This window comes from Ictidomys tridecemlineatus, chromosome 7 (assembly GCF_052094955.1).
Source record: "Ictidomys tridecemlineatus isolate mIctTri1 chromosome 7, mIctTri1.hap1, whole genome shotgun sequence".
NCBI classification, from domain to species: Eukaryota; Metazoa; Chordata; class Mammalia; order Rodentia; family Sciuridae; genus Ictidomys; species Ictidomys tridecemlineatus.
In genome coordinates this window covers 79932882-79957915 of record NC_135483.1, presented here as the reverse complement: position 1 = coordinate 79957915, position 25034 = coordinate 79932882, and the positions used below count along the sequence as shown (strand labels likewise).

General features: G+C 37.1%; 1 protein-coding gene across 4 annotated transcripts in view; it reads right to left on the bottom strand.

Annotated features, from left to right (window-relative positions):
• Positions 1–6883: 6883 nt before the first annotated feature.
• Positions 6884–25034, bottom strand: part of Prkdc (protein kinase, DNA-activated, catalytic subunit) — a 164080-nt gene continuing 145929 nt past the window's right edge. For 3 of the 4 annotated variants that reach the window (XM_040294074.2, XM_005332325.5, XM_078017203.1), the window contains 10 exons: positions 22813–23017; positions 21754–21821; positions 20389–20609; positions 20022–20114; positions 16578–16667; positions 16308–16379; positions 16035–16236; positions 15273–15461; positions 14537–14676; positions 6884–7143 (listed from right to left, as the gene is read on the bottom strand). In XM_040294074.2, coding sequence (XP_040150008.2) covers positions 6939–7143; positions 14537–14676; positions 15273–15461; positions 16035–16236; positions 16308–16379; positions 16578–16667; positions 20022–20114; positions 20389–20609; positions 21754–21821; positions 22813–23017 — 1485 coding nt within the window. In that variant the 3' untranslated portion in view covers positions 6884–6938. Of the gene's footprint in view, positions 7144–14536; positions 14677–15272; positions 15462–16034; positions 16237–16307; positions 16380–16577; positions 16668–20021; positions 20115–20388; positions 20610–21753; positions 21822–22812; positions 23032–25034 lie in introns of those variants that run through there. The other variant, XM_040294077.2, reaches the window with a different exon arrangement.

The window sequence follows — 25034 nt, the reverse complement described above, 5'->3', positions numbered from 1 at the left end:
TATATATAATATCTAAATATATATTACTATAAAAATATGTGGAAATTAAACAACCAAGGAATACAAGATGAAATCATGAGGGAAATTAGAAAATACTTTGAGAAAAAGGAAAACACAATATACTAAACCTTAGAGTGCAGCAGAAAGCAGTGACCACAGGGAAACTATAGCTTTAATACCCACATTAAAAATAAAACAAAAGCCAGGTCATATTGAAACAGGACGTAATCCTAGCAACTTAGGAGGTTGGAGGGAGGAGGATCACAAATTCGAGGCCAGCCTGGGAAACATGTCAAGACCTGGTCTCAAAATGAGAAATAAAAAAGGTGATATAGTTCAGTGGTAGAGTGTCTCTGGTTTCAATCTCTACTATAGGGGAAAAAACCAAAAAGGAAAAAGAAACAGAAGCCAAGCATGGTGGATCATGCTTATAATTCCAACAACTCAGGAGGCTGAGGCAGACAGATGTAAGGTTGAGGATGACCTGGGCAACTTAGCAAGACCCTGTCTCAAAAACAAAATTTTAAAAAGGGATAGGGTTGTAGCTTGGTAGTATAGGAATTGCTTAGCTTGCCTGAAGCCCTAGCTTCACTATCTTGCACTGCCAAAAAAACCCCAAAACAATCAATCAATATAAAAAGATTTCAAATGAAATTGCAGAAGCAAGCTAGGCAGCAAGTCCTGATCTTCTCACAACACACAAAGGAGGTGGTGAAGGACTAGACTCCTAAAATGCAAGAAGTAAAATCAAGAATGTAGATTATGCTAAGGGAAGTTAGCCAATCCCTAAAAAACAAATGTCGAATGTCTTCTCTGATATAAGCAGGGAGACTCAAAATAGAGTAGGGAGGAAGAGCATGAGAAGAAGATTACCACTAAACAGGGAAGAGAGGTGGGAGGGAATGGGAGGGAGAAGGGGAATTGCAGGGAAGATGGAAGGAGACCCTCATTGTTATACAAAATACATATATGATGGTGTGAGGGGGAAGAAAAAAAAAGAGAGAAATGTATCAAGGTAGATTGGGTAGAGAGAGGTGATGGGAGGGGAGAGGAAAGGGAGGGGGATAGGAAGGGCAGCAGAATACAATAGACAGTAGTATTGCTGTATGTATAATCAATGTGATCCTGCAACCTGTACACGTGGAAAAGTGAGAATTCATACCCCATTTGAATCAAATGTATGGTATGTCAAGATCATTGTACTGTCATGAGCAACTAATAAAAAAAAAGAATCAATAAATCAGATGGTATCAAACTAAAAACCAAGACCAAATAACCCAATCAATAGGCAATAATAAAAAATACAAGGAAGGAGTGGAAATAGGAAAGAGTGAAATGAATTGGACATTACTATCCTATTGTGCATATATGATTACACAACCAATGTAATTCTATATAATTCTAATTCAACAATAAATGTTGGCGAGGATGTGGGAGAAAAGGCACACTCATACATTGCTCGTGGGACTGCAAACTGGTGCAGCTACTATGCAAAGCAGTGTGGAGATTCCTCAGAAAACTAGGAATGGAACCACCATTTGACCCAGCTATTCCATTCCTCATTTATACCCAAAGGACTTAAAATCAGCATACTACAGTGATGCAGCTACATCAATGTTTATAGCAGTTCAATTCACAATAGCTAAACTATGGAACCAACCTAGGTGCCCTTCAACAGATGAATGGGTAAAGAAAATATGATATATATACAGAATGGAATATTTACTCAGCCTTAAAAAATGAAATTATGGGCATTTGCCGATAAATGGACAGAACTAGATAATATCATGCTAAGTGAAATAAGACAATTCCAAAAAAGCAAATGCTGGATGTTATTCTCTGATATGCAGATGCTAATTCACAATGATGGGGGTGGGTTAGGGAAGAATATAAGCACTGTGGGTTAGACAAAGGGGAATAAAAAGAAGGGAGGCATGGATATAGGAAAGAGTGGAATGATTTGGACATTACTATCCTATTGTGCATATACAATTACATGACCAATGTAATTCTATATCATGTAAAACCAGAATGAAAAGTTATACTCCATACAATATGGCAACATACATTCTGTCATGTATAACTAACTAGAACAAATAAAAAAAATTGAGGGAAGGGTAGTGGGGATTCAGTGCTGCAGCCAGTGTTTAAGGAGTGACTTAGACTGGTAAACATGACAGGATTGCATTTTTTCATATCACTATATCACAACTACTGTGCCTTGCTCATTCAATGTTTTTAGTGGATTATTTAAAATGTTGGAAATGAGGGGCTGGGACTGTGGCTCAGTGGTAGAGTGCTTGCCTACCATGCATGAGGCACTGGGTTCGATCCTCAGCACCACATAAATGTAAAATAAAAATACTGTGTCCACCTAAAAACAAAAAAAATATATATAAAAAAATATTGGGAATGAATTCCAAGAAGGCTTCACAATTAGATTATGCTCCATCAACGAGAAATAGGCTTTGAAGTACATACTTGGCATAATCCCTGGAACATAGTATAATTTTTTTTAATTGAAAATATTGTTTTTAAATCTTTTTAGTTGTAGTCGGACACAATACCTTTGTATGTGGTGCTGAGGATTGAACCCAGTGCCTCCCACATGCTAGGCGAGCACTCTACATCTGAGCCACAACCCCAGTTCTGAAAATATTGCTTTTTAATAAAAGATTCTAATGAAAAACATGTAAAAACATTAGCTTTAACTAATAAAAATGAATGCAATAAAAATGAAAAAATTTCAAGAAATGCAAATTTACAAATCCAACTGGAAGAAACAATCGGAGTAGATCTCTAATAAGCAGAGACTGAATCAGTAATCACCCCCCCACATAAGAAATGCCTACACCGGATGGATTCACTGATGGTATTCTAGAAAACATTTAGAATAATTAACATTAATTCTTCTCAAAATCTTCCATAAAACATCAGGAGGGATATTATCATATCACTCATTTTAAGGGCAGCATTACCTTTGTACCAAGGCTAGCCAAAGCCACTGTAAGGAAAGAAAACTAGACACTAATATCTCCTCTAAATATCGATGCAAAAATCCACAAATACCACAAATTGAAATCAACCACATATCAAAAAGATCATCCACTGTGGCCAAGTGGGGTTTATCCCAGAAGTGCAGAGATGGTTCAGCATATGAATGCCGCCACATTATGCAAAAAGCGTAAGAGGAAAGATAACACAAATGGTCAGTTTTGTGTATCTACAGTAGCCAATAATAATTAAAAAAGAAATTAGGAAAACCACTTCCATCTACTGTAGCATCCAAAAGAATAAAATACTTAGGAATAAATTTAACCCAGGAAATGTGAAAAATTAGAAACATTGAATATTACAACATACTGATTAAAGAAACATAACACCTAAATAAATGGAGTCATTCTCTGCTCATGGATTTAAAGATACAATATCCTTAAGATGACAATGGTAGGGACTGGGGTTTTGGCTCAGTGGTAGAGCGTTCGCCTAGCATACTCGAGGCCCTGGGTTCGATCCTCAGCACCACATTAAAAACAAACAAATAAATTAATAAATAAAGGTATTTTTAAAAAGTTAAAAAAAAGAGATGACAATAGTATCCATAGTAATTTATAGATTCAATGAAATCCCTATCAAAAGTCTAATAGCCTTTTTTTTTTTAAAGCCAATCACTAAATTATCTAGCTTCTCAACATAGAAAGCACGGCCCCCATTGCTGTGCTTTTGTCATTCTCAGGTACTGGAAATTTAACCAGGATCACTTTACCACTGAGCCAAATCCCAAGCCTTCCCTCCCCGCTTTGAGACAGGGTCTCACTAAGTTGCTTGGGGGCCTTGCTAAATTGCTTAAGCTGGCCTAGAACCTGCAATCCTCCTGCCTCAGTCCCCTGAGCTATTGGCATTACAGGTGTGCACCATAGCACTCAGTTGTGCTTTTATTTTAACATGGTGTTCTGAAGCTCAAAAAAACATTTTGGCTGAAGTGACCGGTCATTAGTTTACTAAGAGTACTTCAGAAATTTTTGTATGTTGGTGAAGCCATTTTTATTTCTTTTAGGAAGTTCTTAAAGGCTTAAAATCTTAACTGTTGTTTGCATGTGATGTGGTAATGAAGATGTAGTGCTTTTGCCATAAATGAGCCTATAATTCGTTTATTTTCCTGCTAAAACACTCAAATTAATATTCATGAGCATGAGTCCGATCCATTCTAGTCTTCTTCAATGAGTTGAAACAGGAACAAGTGACATTGAAAGAATTGAGATTGAAGAATTGAGACTGAAAGAATTCTTTCTCATATGCAACCTGAGAATAATGTCAGGATCCATTTATAAAAAATACCATTCATATATTTACAAAGCTTTAGAAAACAGCTTTATTAAATTAATAAACATGAATACAAATATATACAAGTCCAACAGTACACAGGATGACCTGAAGTGACTTATGTCTGAGTAAAGCCTCGACGACTCCTGCTTTCCTACCTTCCTCAGCAGAGGGATGATGGGAGCATGCTGGAGCCATTGCTGAACTTCTCACATTGAAGAGGTGAAGGAAAGGGCTCAAGCTGCCCTACTTTTTGGGACAAATACTCTGCATGTCTTTGAACAGTGTGAAAAATGTACGTGGTTTCTACCTTTAAAAAAAATTAAAATACTTAATATTTAGTTACATGGTTAATAAAATAATTTTTAATATGCATATTTCCTTTTAATCTGTAGAAGTCTTTTATTTTTGGTTTTCAAACCAAATATCCTTATTTGGCACGAATCACAGGGTAAAGTTTGGGCATGAGTTATAGGTCAAATGTGCAGTTCATAAGTGTGTAATGAGGACAACTGATCATCTAGATTAACTGAACAGATGTCTTCTGAATGCTCTGTGCAGTAAGTTTCTTTTTATTCTGCTTTGATGAGCTATAACGAACACTTCAGAAGATGGCTTTGAGACTGGACCCAGTAAACTTGTTAATAGTCCACTTTTATTGCTATGAAAAGTAGACACTAAAAAATAGGGTTTCCAAATAACAGATGATTACACACATACAAAATATTCTGGAGCTATATTAATGAATACAGCTCATATTATCAGGTCTCAAGTGCAAATTATAATTAATTAATTGTTGCAGGGATAGGTGGGAAAACAAGATAATCAGCTTAGTAGGCTTGTGTTAATTGTTTCTGTGCTGTAACAAAAAATATTTCCTCAGTTATGTGCACTGAATTTTCACATATATAATCCACTATTCCATCCTTAAAGATGGTTCCATTGGTTCAATAGATGCCATTTATTGAGAACATAAATGTATGTTCAACATGTACTATCAGAATAAGCTTGTTAAGTAATATAATGAATAATCTCCTAAGATGAATATTTTTTCTTTTAAAACTGCATAAAAGGTTATGTTTTCCCTTTGGAAAAACAAAAAACTTCACTACATATTTTATTTTTTTTACAATGTTGGAGATCAAACCCAGGCCTCATGCATGTTAGTAGACACGCTACTTTACTACTAAGCTTCACTCCCAGACTAGACATAATCTTAAAACTGTTGTTTCTCAAAAGCATTCAAGAGTTCCCAAATATAAATGAAGACAAAACCCAACAAGATAAAGCTGAAAGCTGATCTTAAAATCAGATGGGGGTATAGAGGCCTGGAGGAAGACACAGATGGACAGATGGGAAGAAAGTCACTTCCATAATTCAAAATGAACGCACATTTTTCCCCTCCAAATAGGAAATCATTTTAAATAGATTTCTCTTTTTTCTTCCTTATCTCCACACCTGAGATTTCTAAAGTTTCTTGAGCCTGGGACACAAAGCACATCTATCTTCCCAGGTGTGTATGCAAGTGGCATAAGTGAATACTAAGACCAAGGTTTTCACCCTAGTAATACTTCCTCTTCCAGAGAGAATATCAACCATGTTTCATAACTAGGAGAGAATAAAATAAATAACCTAAAAAAGATCTTAAAAATATCAAATGCAGACATTTATCAATCTAATATTCCATGATCATAGCTTTACTTGTCATTTGTATTCCTACACTGCTTATACAACATAGCATCCCACTGACTATATTATTGGTTTCATTCTCACAAAATCATAGTGATGAAGTCTTTGCACACTATTTCCAATGTACCACAAGTAATGAAAATGTTCATGGTATGTTCTTACTTAATATTGAGATGGAGGTTTATTTAACTTGCTGTCTGTGTGTGCATGCCTGTACTCATGCACACACAGGGGGGTGTTCTGGGAATTGGGCCCAGGGGCACTCTACCATTGAGCAATACCTCTAACCCTTTTTATTTATTTATGTAAATATTTATTTGTGGTGCTGGGGATAGAACCCAGGGCCTTGTGCCTGTGAGGCATCCTTTTTTATTTTTTGAGATAGGGTCTTACTAAGTTGACCATGTTAGCCTTGAATTACAGATTCTCCTGCCTCAGCCTCTTAGGTACCTGGGATTTCAGGTGTGCATCACCATACCTGTCTAGCTTGCTATGTTCTTAATACTTTCATGAGCCTAGATATATATTTTAAATTATAAGTCTATTATAACCCTAATATAATCTCTCATTCATATCACTATTCATTTACTCATCATGATCTTGATTGAAACTCATGCTACAAAACTTCCATTATTTAAAAAAACTGCATTATTGAATAAGTTTCTTTCTTTAGTGCTTTAGCAAAATCAGCTCACTGATTGCTGTCCCTGAAAGTTTAGGAGATTCTTATGACCAGTGTAAATCTACATCATATACAACCACAAAAATGGGAAGTTTTACTCCATGAAGGTATGATATATCAAAATACATTCTACTATCATGTATAATTAAAAAGAACAACTAAAAATTAAAATTAAAAAAAGAGAGAAAGTTTAGGAGATTCTTTAAACAATTTAATGCTTTATAGCTGCAAACTTCAACAGATATCACATCCAGGGCTCCCATCCTTCCCAAGTTCTGCCAAGGATATTAGGGTCTGTTGCCTGGTCAATCAAGCATTTCACTTGAGTCTCTTCCGAAAGGCCACTGTCTGGCTCTCGAGCACGAATGTTGTGATCTTTGCTTCCTCGAGCTACAGCTGTGTAATCCCCAAAGGCAGGAAACTTCTCATGGCCCAGAAGTAACTCATCACTGGAAAAAAGATTAAACAAATATGAAAACACAGATTGTTTTTCCTTTGTTGCTTGCATTCCTAGCTATCCCACCCAAACATTTTCTCATCACTTACAAATTTTTTTCTATCCTCATAACCTTGAAGTCAAAGGTTGGATTTGCAGGAAAATAAAACATAAATAACGTCACTATTATAATTCGTTTGCAAGTTTTTGTACAATTACACTGTCTTTTCTCCTGGATAGAGAGAATTGCTGCGTCAAATAAATACTCTCTCTAACTTTCCAATTAACTCAGACTGTTTCCCACAGCAAAAGCACCATTTCCCTCTCCCACTAGCAGTGCACAAGATTCCAGTTTCTGTACATTCTTACCCAAACCTGTTACATACCGTTTTATAACCACCTTAGTGGGTATGAAGTAGTGTCTCATTTGCATTTCCCTGATGACTAGTTATGCTGAACAGTTTTTCATAGAACATCATCTGTAGAGAAATGTCTGTTTGATTCCTTCGGCCATTTTAAAATTGGGCTATTTGTCTTTTTATTATTGGGTTTGAGGAGTTTTAAATGGATATTAGATATAAATCCTTTGTCAATAAATGACTTAAAAATATTTTCTCCCATTCTGTGGATTGCCATTTTAGGGTTTTTTTTCTTTTTGCTGAGTTGATAATTAACCCAGAGGGTTGTGCCATGCCAAGTTAAGTGCTTAACACTACTCTGTCTCACCGGCCCTCATCTCACTTTCTTGATAGTAACATCTGAAGCACAAAGTTCTGAATGTTGATGAAGTGCTTTTGGTGTCATACCTAACATGTTAAATGTCAGTCAAATTCAAGATCATGAAAAAACAATTTTGGGGGGTGAGTATCAGGGATTAAACTCAGGGACACTTGACTACTGAGCCATATCCCCAGCCCTATTTTGTATTTTATTTAGAGACAGTGTCTGAGTGGCTTAGCACCTTGCTTTTGCTGAGGCTGGCTTTGAACTCTCAGTCTTCCTGTCTCACTCTCCTGAGCCACTGGGATTATAGACATGTGCCACCTGGCCTGGCAAGGTAATGAACACTGACCCATGTTTTCTCTAAGCATTTTACATCGTTGACTCTTACACTGAGGTCTTTGATCTATTTTGAGTTATTTTTGTAGATTGTATGAAACAGGGATCGAACTTCACTCTTTTGCCAGTACCACCTGCTGGAAAGACTACTTGTTATCTGTTCAACATGTTGAACCAGGTATGATGGCACATACCTGTAATCCCAGTGATTTAGGAGGATGAGGTAGAATAGCAAGTTAAAAGCTAGCTTCAGCAATTTAACAAGACCTGGTCTCAAAATAAAAAATAAAAAGGGTAAGAGATGTAACCCAGTGGGTAAAGCACCCTGGTTTCAATCATTAGTACCAAAACAAAACAAGCAGACCAACAAAAACCCCCAAATAATCCTTAAAATGAAGGAAACAATAAACCAAATGAAAAACTCAATAGAAGGCATCACAAACAGACTAGATCACTTGGAAGACAGAACGTCAGACAATGAAGACAAAGTATACAATCTGGAAAATAAAGTTGACCATGCAGTGAAGATGGTAAGAAACTATGAACAGAACATCCAAGAATTATGAGACAACATCAAAAGACCAAATCTAAGAGTTAATGGGATAGAGGAAGGCACAGAGATTCTAACGAAAGGAATGCACAATCTCTTCAATGAGATAATTTCAGAAAATTTCCCTAACATGAAGAAAGAATTGGAAAATCAAATACAAGAGGCTTACAGAACACCAAATATACAAAATTACAACAGATCTACACCAAGGCACATTATACTGACAATGCCTAGCATACAGAATAAGGAGAGAATCTTAAAGGCTGCAAGAGAGAGGAATCGGATCACATATAGGGGGAGAGCAATTTGGATCTCAGCAGATTTTTTTAACCCAGACCCTCAAATCAAGGAGACTGGAATAACATATACCAAACTCTGAAAGAAAATGTAGGCCAACCAAGAATCTTATATCCAGCCAAATTAAGCTTCAGATTTGATGACAAAATAAAAATCTTTCATGATAAACAAAAGTTGAAATAATTTACAGCAAGAAAGCCTGCACTGGGCTAGGGTTGTGGCTCAGAGGCAGAGCACTCCCTTCGCATGCCAGAGGCACTGGGTTTGATCCTCAGCACCACATAAAAACAAAGATATTGTGTCCACCTATAACTAAAAAAAAACCAAAAAAAAACTAGAAAGAAAGCCAGCCAGCCTGCACTACAGAGCATCTGCTGCAAAACATTCCAGAAGGAGGAAATGAAAAACAACAACGAAAATCAGCAAAGGGAGGAACTACACTAAAGGAAAGGCCAATCAAAGGAGAAACCAAGTTAAAAACCAAAAATAAACCAAATGTCCTGGAATACAAATCATATTTCAATAATAACCCTGAATATTAATAGCCTAAACTCATCAATTAAAAGATACAGACTGACAGACTGGATTTTAAAAAAAGACCCAACAATATGCTGCCTTCAAGAGACTCATCTCCCAGGAAAAGACATCCACAGACTGAAGGTGAAAGGGTGGGAAAAAATGTACCACTCACATGGACCATGTATATAAGCAGGGGTTTCCATCATCATATCAGATAAAGTGGACTTCAAATCAAAGCTAGTAAAAAGGGATAAAGAAGGACATTTCATACTGCTAAAGGGATTCATACATCAACAAGACATAACAATCATAAATATCTATGCCCCAAACAATGGGGCATCTATTTATGTCAAACAAACTCTCCTTAAATACAAGAACCAAATAGACCACAACACAATAATACTGGGTGACTTAAATACACCTCTCTCACCACCAGATAGATCTTCCAAACAAAAACTAAACAAAGAAACTATAGAACTCAATAATACAATCAATAATTTGCACTTTTTAAAATATATTTATTTTTCAGTTTTAGGTGGACACAATATCTTTATTTTATTTTTATGTGGTGCCGAGAATCGAACCCAGTGCCTCACACATGCTAGGTGAGCATGCTACCACTATAATTTGCACTTAAAAGACATATACAGAATATCCATCCATCAATGAGAGAATACACTTTCTTCTCAAGAGCACATGGATTCTTCTCCAAAACAGACCATATGTTATGCCACAAAGCAAGTCTTAGCAAATACAAAAAAATAGAGATACTATCCTACATTCTATCAGACCATAATGGAATGAAATTAGAAATCAATGATAAAATTAAAAAGAGAAGCTACTCCAACACCTGGAGACTAAACAGTATACTACTGAATGACACATGGATAACAGAAGACATCAGGAGGAAGGTTTTAAAAAAAATTCTTAGAAGTAAATGAGAACTCCAATACAACGTATCAAAATCTCTGGGATACTATGAAGGCAGTGCTAATAAGAGTTCATTGCATGGAGTTCATTCATTAAAAGAAGAAAAAGTCAACAAATAAATGATCTGACATTACAGCTCAAAGCCCTAGAAAAAGAAGAATAAACCAATATCAAAAGCAGCAGAAAACAGGAAATAATTGAAATCAGGGCAGAAATCAATAACATTGAAACTAAAGAAACAATTCAAAAAACTGACAAAAAAAAAAGCTAGTTCTTTGAATATACTGACAAGCCCTTTGCCACTCTAATGAAAACAAGGAGGGAGAAAATTCAAATTACTAAAATTTGTGATGAAAAAGGAAATATCATGAAAGACACTACTGAAATACAGAAAACAATTAGAAACTATTTTGAAAATTTATACTCCAGTAAAACAGAAAATCTTGAAGACACCAACAAATTTATAGAGGCATCTGATCAACACAAACTGAGTCAAGAGGACATACACAATTTAAACAGATCAATTTTTTTAATATTTATTTTTTAGAAGTAGTTGGACACATTACCTTTATTTTGTTTATTTTTATGTGGTGCTGAGGATTGAACCCAGGGCCTCGCACATGCTAGACGAGTGCTCTACCACTGAGCCACAGCCCGAGCCCCTAAATATATCAATTTCAAGCAAGGAAATAGAAGATGCCATCAAAAGCCTAACAACCAAGAATAGCCCAGGACCAGACAGATTCACAGCTGAGTTCTACAAAACCTACAAAGAAGAATTAATACCAATACTCCTCAAGTTATTCCATGAAATAGAAAAGGAAAGGAACCCTTTGTTTTTTTTTAGAGAATACTAAAGGGAGCCAATTCCAAAACCAGGCAGAGGCATATCAAGGAAAAAAAATTAAAACCAATATCCCTTATGAACATTTATGCAAAAAATTCTGGCAAACTGCATACAAAAACATACTAAAAATATTGCATCATGATCAAGAGAGGTTCATTCCAGGGAGGCAAGGTTGGTTCAACATATGACTCATCACAGCAATAGAATTAAAGATAAGAATCATATGATTGTATCAACTGATGCAGAGAAAGCATGACAAAATAAAGCACCCTTTCATGTTCAAAACACGAGAAAAACTAGGGCACTACAAACATACCTCAACATTGTAAAAGCTATCTATGCTAAGCCCAAAGCCAACATTATTCTAAATGGAGAAAAATTGAAAGCATTCCCTCTAAAAACTGGAACAAGACAGGGATGCCCTCTGTCACCACTTCTATTCAACACAGTCCTTGAAACTCTAATCAGAGCAATTAGACGAAAGAAATTAAAAGGATATGGTCAGGAAAAGAAGAACTCAATCTATCATTATTTGATGACGACATGATTCTACACTTAGAGGAGAATTAATTAATGAATTCAGCAAAGTAGCAGGATATAAAATCAATACCCATAAATCGAATGCATTTCTATACATCATTGATGAATCCTTTGAAAGACAAATTAGGAAAACTACCCCATCACAATAGCCTCAAAACAACAACAACAACAACTTGGGAATTGACTAACAAAAGAAGTAAAAGAACTCTACAATGAAAATTGCAGAACACTAATGAAAGAAATTGAAGAAGATCTTAGAAGATGGAAAGATCTCCCACGTGCTAGGTTAGGCAGAATTAACACTGTGGACATAGCCATGCTACCCAAAGTGCTATACAGATTCAATGTGATTGCAATTAAAATTCCAACATCATTCCTTATAGAAATAGAAAAAAGCAATCATGAAATTCATTTGGAAAAGTAAGAGACCCAGAATAGCCAAAGGAATCCTTAGCAAGAAGAGTGAAGCAGAAGGCATCACCATACCAGACCTTAAACTATGCTACAAAGTTACAGTAACAAAAACGGCATGGTATTGGCACAAAAACAGACATATAGACTAATGGTACAGAATAGAAGACACAGAGACAAAATCACATAAATACAGTTATTGCATATTAGACAAAGGCACCAAAGACATACAGCCTCTTCAATAAATGACGCTGGGAGAACTGGAAATCCATATGCAGCAAAATAAAACTAAACCCCTCTCTCTCCATGCAGAAAACTCAACTCAAAATGGATTAAGGACCTAGGAATTAGTTCAGAGACCCTGCGCTTAATAGAGGAAAAAGTATGCCCAAATCTTTTAACATATCGGATTAGTTCCTGAGTTCCTTAACTAGACTCCTAAAGCACAAGAAATAAAATCAGGAATTAATAAACGGAATGGACTCAAACTAAAAAGCTTCTTCTCAGCAAAAGAAACAATCAATGAGATGAACAGAGAGTCTACATTTTAGGAGCAGATTTTTGCCATACACACCTCAGATAGAGCACTAATCTCCAGGATATATTAAGAACTCAAAAAACTTGACACCAAAAGAAACAAACTACCCAATCAATAAACGGACTAGGGAGCGGAACAGACACTTCTCAGAAGAAAGTATACTTTGGATCAACAAATATGAAAAAAATATTCACATCTCTAGTAATTAGAGAAAGGCAAATCAAAACTAAGATTTTATTTCACTCTAATCAGAATGGCAGCTATCAAGAATACAAACAAAAATAAGTGTTGGTAAGGATGTGGGGAAAAAGGTACGCTCATACATTGTTGGTGGGACTGCAAATTGGTGCAACTACTATGGAAAGTAGTATAGAGATTCCTTTAAAAACTTGGAATGGAACCACTATTTGACCCAGCTATCCCACACCTGGGTCTATACCCAAAGGACTTAAAATCAGCATACTATAGTAATGCAGCTACATCAATCTTCATAACAGCTCAATTCACAATAGCTAAACTGTGGAAGCAAAGTAGATACCCTTCAACAGATGAATAAATAAAGAAACTGTGGTATATATACACAACAGAATACTATTCAGTATTAAAAGAGAATAAAATTATGATATCTGCAGATAAATGGAGTTGGAGAATATCATGCTAAGTGAAGTAAGCCAATCCCAAAACACCAAGGCCAAATGTTCTCTCTGATAAGTGGATGCTGATCCATAACGGGGAGCGGGGAGGCATGGGAAAAATGGAGGAACTTTGGGCAAAGGGGAGAGAGGGTAGGGAGGATGCAAGGGGGCAGGAAAGATGGTGGAATGAGATGGACATCATTACCCTAGGTACACGTATGACTGCACAAATAGTGTGATGCTACATGGTGTACAACCAGAGAAATGTTAAGTTATGGTGCAGTTATGTACAATGAATCAAAATGCATTCTGCTGTCAGATATACCTAATTAAAATAAATTAATTAACAAACAAAACAAAACAAAATGTTAAACCAGTTGTGGTAGCACACACCTATAATCTCAGCTACTTGGGAGGCTGAGGCAGGAGGATTTCAAGTTTGAGGCCAGCTTGGGCAACTCAGGAAGTCCCTGCCTCAAAGTAAAAAATGAAAAGGGCTAGGACATAGTTCTGTGGTAGAATGCCTTTGGGTTCAACCCCAGTACCACAAAATCAATCAATAAAGCAAAACAACAAACTGACCACAGACTGCCATTTACTTCTATTTAATTGTGAAGTTTAATTTCATTTCCTAGAAATAATCTCTATAAATATTATTTGCTTTAGACCTTAGTTAAGAAAAAAATTTAAGAGCCAACCTACCTAGGTGCTATGCCCATCAGGGCCAAATGGGTTCAATGCTCCAAAAAAGGACAAAAGCAAATTTAAACCCCAAATCTCTCTTCTGGCACCATCTAAGAATATGCCTTCTGGTCCTCATATTGATAGAGGCTATTCCAGGCACTAACCTGAAGCCCAAGGACTGTGCAGAGAACAGGCTCAGGCACGCAGGTTTGAGTCACAGGCCTCTCCTGGCTTTGGAGGAGTCACCTCTCTAATCTGGCTTTCCTCATTTATAAAGTGAGGATAGTCACACTACTCCCAAAGGCCTAGAGTGCTTGGCACTTTGTACCTACAATGATTCTTTAAGAAATGGTAATACATTGGTATTCACCCGTCTCCCCCCAATAACAATCTTACCAAGTAATAACCGCAGGATTGGCACCTGCTAACTTTCTCTTAGCATAACATATCTTCTGCTGAGGATACCAATTTTTTTTAGTTATATTTATTTCTTGAATCCATGATCCTCCTTTTTTCAGCATTTTTTGTTCAAAATTCTGAAGAAAAAGAACATGATTTTTCTGCTATAACGGTATATAGAATATAGAACAGTATATATTTCTCTGCTGTAACATTAAATCAGTAATGAACTTAAGTGTAACTGGGAACCTATAACATTTAAACAGTAGTATGCACTGTAGTGACTTGAGGTGCTGCTGCAGGGAGGTAGGAGATATCACTCCCTAGGAAGGATGAGCACCGCAGGCTTCATTCTTCTGGGGCTATGTCCTGGATAACCACTGAGGTTAAGACAGCACTATCTGACTTCATGATCCATGAAAGCTTCACATGCAACAATTTATTAAAAGTGGTGCCAGAGAGAAACTGGACCCACCATCACCAATGGGTCTATAATCTCACACCCAGTAGGAAATAAATTCAATTTAAGCAACAGTTTTCTCCAAGTAAGGATTTTGCCTCTTATCTAGTTTACTGGCTGAATGGCCCCAAATGTTAATTTTGAGAAATGCAGTACAAAATAACATAGATACTTTAGCAAACACAACTTGATACATTTTCACCATAAAACAGACACCATGTCACATACTGTGACACTAATAAAAGGAAAAAGCACATATAAAACTAAACCTACCTTCCAATCAAAGGAGGGCTCTCTTACAAACACATCCATGGTGTTAATAAGCAGGTCTGCCTCTGCACGGAAGGCCCTCAAGGCATGTATCATGACACTGTACATGAGGCCCATTTCTTTCATTGGTAACAGCAGATTGATAAATTGGCGGGTTAGACGGAAAGGCACCAACTCAGGGACTGGCAGAAACTAAACAAGAGAAAAAAAAAAGACATGCAAAATGCAGAATATATGAACTAGATATCTCAAAATAACAAACATTAATGAAATGTCTTCTCAGTTATTTGCTTTTAGTATGACTACAAACTCCTCTTTTCTTGAAATAAGCTACCTACATGAATTCCTGGGCCCAATGGTAATCCACTCAGCTCGCACCACGCTCACAAAGCCAGAGTCTGTGTGGAGCAACATATAGCCCACAGAGATTCATAAGTGTCATCACCAACTCTCAGAGGCTAGTGGCAGAGAAAAAATCCGTATCACATTTTGCGCAAGGCATTTTGATTATAGATCTTCATAAAACTTCTACAGAGTTGTCCTAAACAGGAATGCATTTTGCTCCTATCTCTGGTCACATCTGCTATGACCTGCCTAAACAAGCCTGAAGCTAGGATGAGATTATATATTACTTCAAAAATGTCAGATTTAACTATCATGACAGAACCAACCCAACAAGCCAGTTCTTCTTTAACCTCTCTACTTCTTGAGGTGTTGCTAAATTACATGGATTCTAAACTAGCCAACAAGATAAGGCAAACACACCTGGGTAGCTGATCCAAATGCATGTCCAAAGTCAATTCCAATCATGCTGCCTGTCTCCATCGTTATCAAGAAATTGTTCAGGTGTCTGTCTCCAATCCCGAGAAGCCAGTGACTGACACACAGCAGAGCGTGGGAGCTGGCAAAGTGGGAGCGAAGTGCCAGGAAGGCCTCGGGGCCTGTGCTCATCTTCATGAAGGCCCTCCTGGGACAGAGAAGAGCCGGTGTGATCTCTGTTTTGCACTACAGTGTTCATGAAATCACAAGTACACTTACTTTAAGAGACTGGCAGGTACTTTACTTTCTCTTTTTCTGAAAGCCATGACTGTTTCTGTACGGTTGGCTCTCCTATGATTTAATAATGGTGAAAGTCTTATTAGAACCAATTTTTCATGACTTGAAATTTAAAGTTTTGTTTATACTGAAGCTTAAAAATCAAATAACTAGATTTTGATGATCTAAAGCAAGACTTTCTAAGGATAAAAAGTAAATATGCAACTTTGAGAAGAACTAGATGATACAAAAGAAAATCAAAACAGAACTCACTTATACATTAGCGCATATGCTCCAGCATCTTGTTTTCCGGACATTTTCTTAAGCCAGTCTTTATATTCCATCACTGGTGCTTTGGAATCACTAACAAGTACGAAAAAGGGAACTGGAATCAGGGAGATATTTAGCATAACATGATTTTAAAGGCACAAATCACCAAGAATTCATTAAAAAATAGGGAAGAGGGAGGAAAAAAAGTAAAGGTGACTTTTAATCACATTTACTTATTATTTTAGTTTTATGATCAGGGATGGAAGGCAGGTATGCTCTACCACTGAGTTACACATCCCCATTCCTTTTCAAATTTTTATTCTGAGATAGGTCTTGCTAAGTTGCTGAGGCTGGCCTCAAAATTATGATCTTCCTGCCCCAGCCTCCCAGGTTGCTGGGATTACAGGCATGCACCACCACACCTGGCAATCATACTTAATATTATATTAACATCAAACCCATTTTACTGTGGATCTAGACTTTCAATATGCCATTATTCATTTTTAATTACTCCAAAGAAACCCAAGATTCTGCAATCTGCATTTGGGGTAAAATTGGGAGTTCATAACCCACTTCAATCTAATGTATGAAATATGATATGTCAAGAGCTTTGTACTGTTGTGAACAACCAATAAAAGAAAATTTAAAAAAATAAAATAAAATTAAAAAAAGAAACCCAAGAAATTCCCTATCAGAGTTTTAGAATCATGGGCCTCCTCGACACAAACACTTAAAGTTTAGCTCATCTTATTCTCTGTATGAAGTGGGAAATTTATTGCATCTGTTTTCTACCTGAACCTTTACTACAAAGTTAAATTCACAAATAGACTACTCCCCTTTAACCTAAATCCTCTCTTCATATATTCTCTCTTTTGAGACAGTCTTACTAGTTGGGCTCGAAATTCTGGGCTGAAACAAGCCTCCTGCTCAGTCCCCACTAGCTGGGACTATAGGTGGAGCCACTGTGCTGGCTTTCTTCTCCTAGTTACCCTCACCCCACATCCTGTGGTACTGGGATGGAACCCAGGTGCACTTTACTACTAAACTCCGACCCAGCCCTTTTCTTTATTTTCTTATTTTAAGACAAGGTCTTGCTAAGTTGCCCAGGCTAGCTTTGAACCTATGATCCTTCTGCCTTAGCCTAAGTCACTGGAATTACAGGTACGTGCCACTATGCCTGGCTCTTCTTCTAGTTTTAAAAGACATGAAAAATCTTTAGGTTGAAAACTGCAACATGGGGCTGGGGCTATGGTTCAGTGGCAGAGCACTTGCCTAGCATGAGTGAAGCATTGGGTTCGATCCTCAGCACTACATAAAAATAAAAACAAAATAAAGGCATTCTGTCCATCTACAACTACAAAAAAAATCAATAAAATAAAACAACCCCCCCCAACTGGAATATGCTTATCAAGACAAAAATAGCAGCCAGTATATGCCTGTAAGTTACTCAAGCTAAGGCAGGAGGACCACAAACCTGGGAAATTTAGTGAGACCCTATCTCAAATAAAATAAAAAGGGTTCAAAGATAGCATGCTTCCCTAGTATGCCCGATACTCTGGGTTCCAATTCCTAGTAACAACATCAATAACTTAATAATAGGATGTTGGAATTGCCTTTTAAAAAAAGGTAGTCAGAAGCTGGGCACGGTGGGGCACACCTGTCATCCCAGTGGCTCAGGAGGCTGAAGCAGGAGGATCCCGAGTTCACAGCCAGTCTCAGCAACTTAGCAAGATGCTAAGCAACTCAGTGAGACCTTGTCTCTAACTAAGATATAAAATAGGGCTGGAGATGTGGCTCAGTGGCTGAGTGCCCCCGAGTTCAATCCCCAGTACAAAAAAAAAAAGAAGGTAGTCAGAAGTAAATTTATACCATCCTTATGTGAAAATACTTTGAACTCACTGATACCCACGTTCACTGTCTGCTATTCCACTGAATTACCCCATCTCACCAAAGGAGACTGGAAAGCACAGGAAGACTGAGTCTGCAATTCACAATACTGGGAGTCAGGACTTCAGTGCCAGACTGAGACCTAGAATTCCTTTCTTCTTCTTCTTCTTCTTCTTTTTTTTTTTATTGGTGGTATGGGATCAAACCCAGGGCTACTTTACCAGTGAGCTACATCTCCACTCCTTTTATTAATTCTGAAACAGAGTTTCCAAATTACCCAGGCTGGCCTCAAACTTGAGATCCTTCAACCTCTGTTTCCTGAGATGTAGGTATGTCCCACCAAGCCTGGCCAGAGACCAAGAATTTCTGATGGCAGGAAGCAGTGTTCGTCAGCTTTCCTGTCTTCCAAAGAAAGGAGAAGCGATTCTAGGCAAAAAATTCAAATGTGTGGGATCAAGAGGTGGTAGGGTTCAATCTCTAGCATCGAAGGAAAAAAAAAAAAAGTTGGAAAATGATGACCTATTTACTATGGGAATGTGAGTTTGATGAAAATATGCTTAATTTTATGTATGTTAGAAACTGACTGATAAAAAATATTGCACCTGTTTAATTATATTCAGGAAAGAATTATAACACAATGAAGAGAAATAGGCCTTGCAGCCATTCTTAGCCATTTCCTCTTTATCCCACAGCTTGTCACCAAAACCTGCCAATTCTACCTATAGCATATCTTTCATCATGTTGTCCTTATTTTCCTTTATAGAAACAAAAAAGTTTTAAAATCTTCTGATTAGAAAATATAAGTTTGTTGCAAAATAATTAGAAAACAAGTAAAAGGCTAAAGAAAAAGTAAAAGCATACATATTATAATACAGAATGAATCAGGAATAATTCCAGCGAGACCACTTATAGGCTGGATGACTAAGGATGAGTTATTTAACCTCTCTGGACCTCAACTTTCTCATCTGTACAGAAGTGATAATACTCACCTTGTAGAGTGTTGAGAAATAAATGAGTTCACATACATTAGGAACTGAGACTAGTGCCTGCCTAGTACACAGAAAATAAGTGTTAGCTGTTGATTTTATTTATTCATTTTATTTCTTTCCAGATTTTTCTTTGTTAAAAAGTACACAACTATAATCCCAGATATTCAGGAGGCTGAGATAGGAGTATCACAAGTTTGAGGCCAAAATAAACATTTGAAAAAAAGAGAGGGAAGGTTGAGTATGTAGCTCAGTGATACGGCACCCCTGTGTTCAATTCCCAGTACCACAAAAAAATTTTTCCCCCTAAAGCTAATACTTAAAAAAAAAAAAAAAAAAAAAGAACTGTGGTAAAATAATACAATTACCATTTAATATCTTGTACTCAATCTAGCTTATTCACCCAGTCATAGGCAGAGTAAGGGTAGGGATATAGCAGCACCAATTACAAGGGGAACAAGAGGTAGAGGAAACTGCACTTGAAACCATACTACTAAGGAAGAAAGGACTGTTTGAGTAAAAGCAGTCTGGAGGGCAGGTAGCACTAAAGAAGGAGCAATCGGCTTCATACTACCTCAAATAAGCCATTTTCTCCTCTTGTGACATGTTATTCAAAAGAAAGTCCTTCAAGGTAAATGTATTTTCAATCCATTCAATTAATCCTAATCTGAAAAGGAAAATGACAAGTTTGTAAATAAATGCAAACCTGAATTGCTCTTTCTGCCCTAGAAAAAAATGTGTGGAGAATCAAAGCAAAAACAGATTCCTTACATTCATTCTGAACTTACTTTCCCTACAGAGGTCAGCAAGTGTTTAAGTGTAGTCTAGTGCTCTGTCTGTGAGGTTCAAGGGACCAACCTGTCTAGCCACCCCCATGCCCACCTCTGAACAGACACAAGAACCCAGCCCAGGGCAGAATCCTACATGTGTTTGGGCCGCACCTGGAGGTCATGGGCACCACACGGTATGTTCTTAACTGCATGTTTCTCTGACTGCAGGCAGAATCCTGGGAGAGGATGACATTCATGACTTCGAAGAGCTGCTCAATGCGCTGGTCCTGTCGAAGGTCCTCACCACCTTTTACAAGGAATGGGTACTCCCTTTCATCATGGCCTCGGATGATGATGCGCTTTGGTTTTCTTATAGAAGCCATTACTTTTACCTTTAAAAATAAAGGATTTTTGTTTTGTTTTAAAAGAGACAAGGTTTCACTATTGCTGCCCAAAGTCAAGGTACCCTTACCTCAGCCTCCCCAGTAGCTGGGACTATAGGTATGTGCCAGGGCACCCAGCAAAAAATACCTTCGTAGGTTTTTGTTTTGTTTGTTTTTTGTGAGTGAAATTTTATTTTTTTGAGATGGGATATTACTGTGCTGTACAGGCTGGTCTTTATATTCTGAGCTCTCATTATCCTCTTGCCTCAGTCTCCCAAGTTGCTGGGACTACAGGCACACGTCTGAAGGCAAAAAAAAGTGTTTTAAGTACAATCTATGGGGGCTGGGGATGTGGCTCAAGCGGTAGCGCGCTCGCCTGGCATGCGTGTGGCCCGAGTTCGATCCTCAGCACCACATACCAACAAAGATGTTGTGTCCGCCGAGAACTAAAAAATAAAAAAATAAAAAAAAAAGTACAATCTATGATCTAGGCCCATCATCATCAAAAGTGGAAAAGTTACATACATTCCTCAGAAACCTCCTCCTGAACACTGGGTGAGGTGACAAGAATAAAAAACCTGGGCCAGCGAAATATTTCTGTTATCTGTTTGTGCCCGAATGCTGTCCAACAGAAATCTAATATTCTTGGTTACAAATAATTACATAGAGCTGTGGGTGTCCATTGCAACAATGATATTCAACATGAAAACTTTTTATAATAAGTTAATTCTCCACATATTTAAAAATGGGTACACATACAGTAAAATCTTTTGAGTTTACTATATCCTTACACATAATTGATGTTGAAACACTGAGGAAATTAAGAAAATGAGCCTCTGGTTTTCAGAAAAAAGTCAGAAAACTCCATACAATTTGAGAACAGCATGGAAAATTAATTGTCCCTTCCTCAGTGGGGGCAAACACATTATTCTCATTATAAGCCACTGGGCTAGGGCCGTAACTCAGTGGCAGAGCGCTTGCTTAGCATGTGTGAGACACTGGGTTTGATCCTTAGCCCTGCATAAAAAACTAAACAAATAAAGCATGCTGTCCATCTACAACTATTAAAAAAATAATAATTAAAAAAAGAGTTACAAACCACTAACTAAGAGTCCTCATCATAGTGACAGGAGTTGCAAACCCTCACACTTACCCGCTCATCAAACCCAGAGATCCGTGCGTGGTATTCAGGCAGTGGCTTTCCCCTGCCATCATACTGACCTAAAACAAATCACAGAGCCTGCTTAGAACAGCTTGTTACAGAGCTTTGTATTTTAAAATGTATCTGCTGATATAATAAAATGCTAATCTACTGCGATAAATTTTTTTTTGGGGGGGGGGTTACTGGGTATTGAACCCAGGGGTGCTTAACCACTGAGGCACAACCCCAACCTTTTTTAATGTTTTATTTAGAGACAGGGTCTTGTTGAGATGCTAAGGCTGGCTTTGAACTTGCAATCCTCTTGCCTCAGCATCCCAAGTGTTGGGATTACAGGTATGTGCCACTGTGCCTGGCAAAGATGGACTTTTTAAAAAAATGCTATTACTTCTTAATGGAAGTTAGCCTCCTATTCTAAATGACAAATTCCAAATAGAAAGATTAGTGTACTGAACTGGAACTCTGCATTATCTCAAGGTAGATCAGTGGTAAGAGAGGAGGCTTATCCTTAGTTGCTCAGTTGTTAATAAATGCAAAGAAGATCTCCAAATGTTTTTTTCCTCATATTCACTGTAATGAGAATATGAGTAATTGGATTAAAACATTTTTTGCTCTGGCAAATTCCAGTATGAAAAACTTCGGATGTACTAGATTTCCTCTCAAAAATCATGCCTTGTTCACATCTGGTTCACCTGCTGTATGTCTCTGTGTCATGATCCTTTTTCCTGCAGGTAAGTCATTTATCATTAACTGGTCCTTTAAATAGTATCAGCATGTATGTCCCAGAAGGGACCTGCTTCTATACCTGTGTTATATTTCTGAAGAAAAGTTACTCAAGAGCAAAGGGGGGTATACTCAGAGGTAATTAGTAAATGAAAATCTGAACACTTGTTATAGATTTTCCTAATGATGAAAAATATGTGAAATTTTAAAATCCTTTAAAGAGAGAGTTGGGGGGCAACTACCAAGATCCTGATATCACTACTTAGAAACCGAGTTCTTGTCATGTTGCTGTTCTTAAGTTTGATTTTGTACCTGGGGGTTTTAACTCACCAGGAATCTCCAGCTCATTTCTCAGGAACTCCACTTTGAACTCACTCATCCAGGGAGAGCATTCTTTCAGATTCCCAGGTGGCTTTGTGTCTCTTCTCATTTTTAAAAGCAGAGTGTTGGTGATGTCATTGAAGTCACTGAGCTTCATTCTAGGTAGTTTAGAACCTTTTTTCCCAAAGTGTTCATCAAATTCTTTCCCAAAGGCCTAAAATTAATAATCTGTTACAAAGACTCATGTTTGGTTTGAATTTAGGAAAAGGCTCTAAGCTTATGAATTTTTATAAGGGCTCAATTACATAGGTTTATTCTGTGCTTTTAAGATGTACAGTTTTACTTTTCCAGAATATTTTAATACTCTAAAACATCTGGAGCCTGCCTTTTGTTGGCAACTTGTGTTCCCTTAGAAAGGTCATGGTTATAATGACTTGTAGCTATAAATTCTAAAATCTTGCAGTTATAATGCTAATGAGGGTTGTAAAAACTTGGCAAGGTCAGGCTGGAGCTGGAGCTCAGTGGCAGAGCGCTTGCCTAGTATGTGTGAGGCACTGGGTGCGATCCTTATCTCCACATAAAAATAAATAAATAAAGGCATGCTGTCCATCTACAACTACCAAAAAATTAAAACAAAAACTTGGCAAGGCCAATTAATTTCTTTGTGTCCACTGTCTAGTTCTGGGTCTACAGCATTACAATGACACAAATAATTAGGAATAATGTTAAAAACAATAAAATGAAGGGAGTAATTAAACAAAAATGAAAAGCCCACGATTCTTTATTTAAGCTAAAGAGAAAAAAAGACAAAAAAGTAAGAGAAGGCTACTTTTCTTGGTAAAAATCTTTCATGATACTATTTTGGATAATAAAATGAGTATAAATTTATTTAGATAATCTTTAGTTCTAAAAGCAATTATTATTAGAAATACTATAACTTTGAATATATCAATTCTTTCTTTATATTAGTCCTACTTAAATATTTGAATGATAATCCTGATATCAAATAAAAAAAAGAAACAAGACAAGATTAAAGTTGTCAAGATTTACCCAATTTAGAACTAATTAACAACATAAATCTGGTATACATGAAATAAAAGTTCTATTTTAAGATAATCCATAACAGGAAAATTTACACACACATATATATGTATATATACATATATAAGTATTTATGATGTCTTTAAATCTATAAATGGATTAAAGTATAGAAATAATCTACCATTCTTAGAATACATGGAAAGATTAGCTATTTCCCAAATTTAACTAGCAATCATATATTTGAAAGGCCTAATGCCCTTAAGGACCCTCTAAAGTGAAACCTGAGTCACTTACTTCATTTTGGCAGGTTTTAGTTTAAATTAATGAAAAATATTTGTTAATTTGGGAGAAGGTATAAAGTTATGAATAAGTTTTCCAATACACTAGAAATTTGACTCCAAAGAATCTCATGTCTGCTAGGAACAACAGGCAGGTTTCTGCCACATTGCTGGTGTACCCAGGAGAGGGCTATTGCAGCCATGCTCACAGCAGCTGGGGAAAATAATGGTCTGCTTTGATAGATTTTTGGGGCAGAGTCTTATTGTGTCCAGTATGCAGGGAAAGAAGGTAGACAAGAATTCAAAGGCATAACCTGCACTCTTTATTGGAGGCCTAATAGAATTTTTCCAAATGAGGTCATTCTCAGCCTGGCAGAGGAAATATGATACCGGAGGGCAGGACAGGCTGTAGAAAAGAGGAGCTGCTAAAACGAAACCCTTTCACAAGGGTGCCCTAGATCCTATGAGGTGAGGAGACCCAAGTCTAATTTGCAATCTGATGTTCTTATTAACTTTGGGTAAGCTGCCCACTCTTCAGCTCCAGCTTCTTTTATTTAGAACATGGTTCAACAAACCATAAAATGTAAGCCATTATTTTATCCAGCCTACTTGCCAAAGCACCCTCTGGAGCTGCCTTTGCATGATATGATGATAACAGATACAAGTTCTGGTAATGGACGTATGGCCTGCAAATTCAAAACCTGGGTCTTTAAAGAGTAAGTGTGTGGGCCACAGGTACAGCAAGAAACAAACCTTGACACACTTTTCCAAATTCCATATTCTACAATATTACAATGATTTTATTGGTGCTAACCTATTAGTTTTAAGTACAATTTATTACTTCATTTAATTACAGTTCCTGTTCTGAGACCCTTGCATATCTAAGGATCAGCAACACACACCAGTCACAAT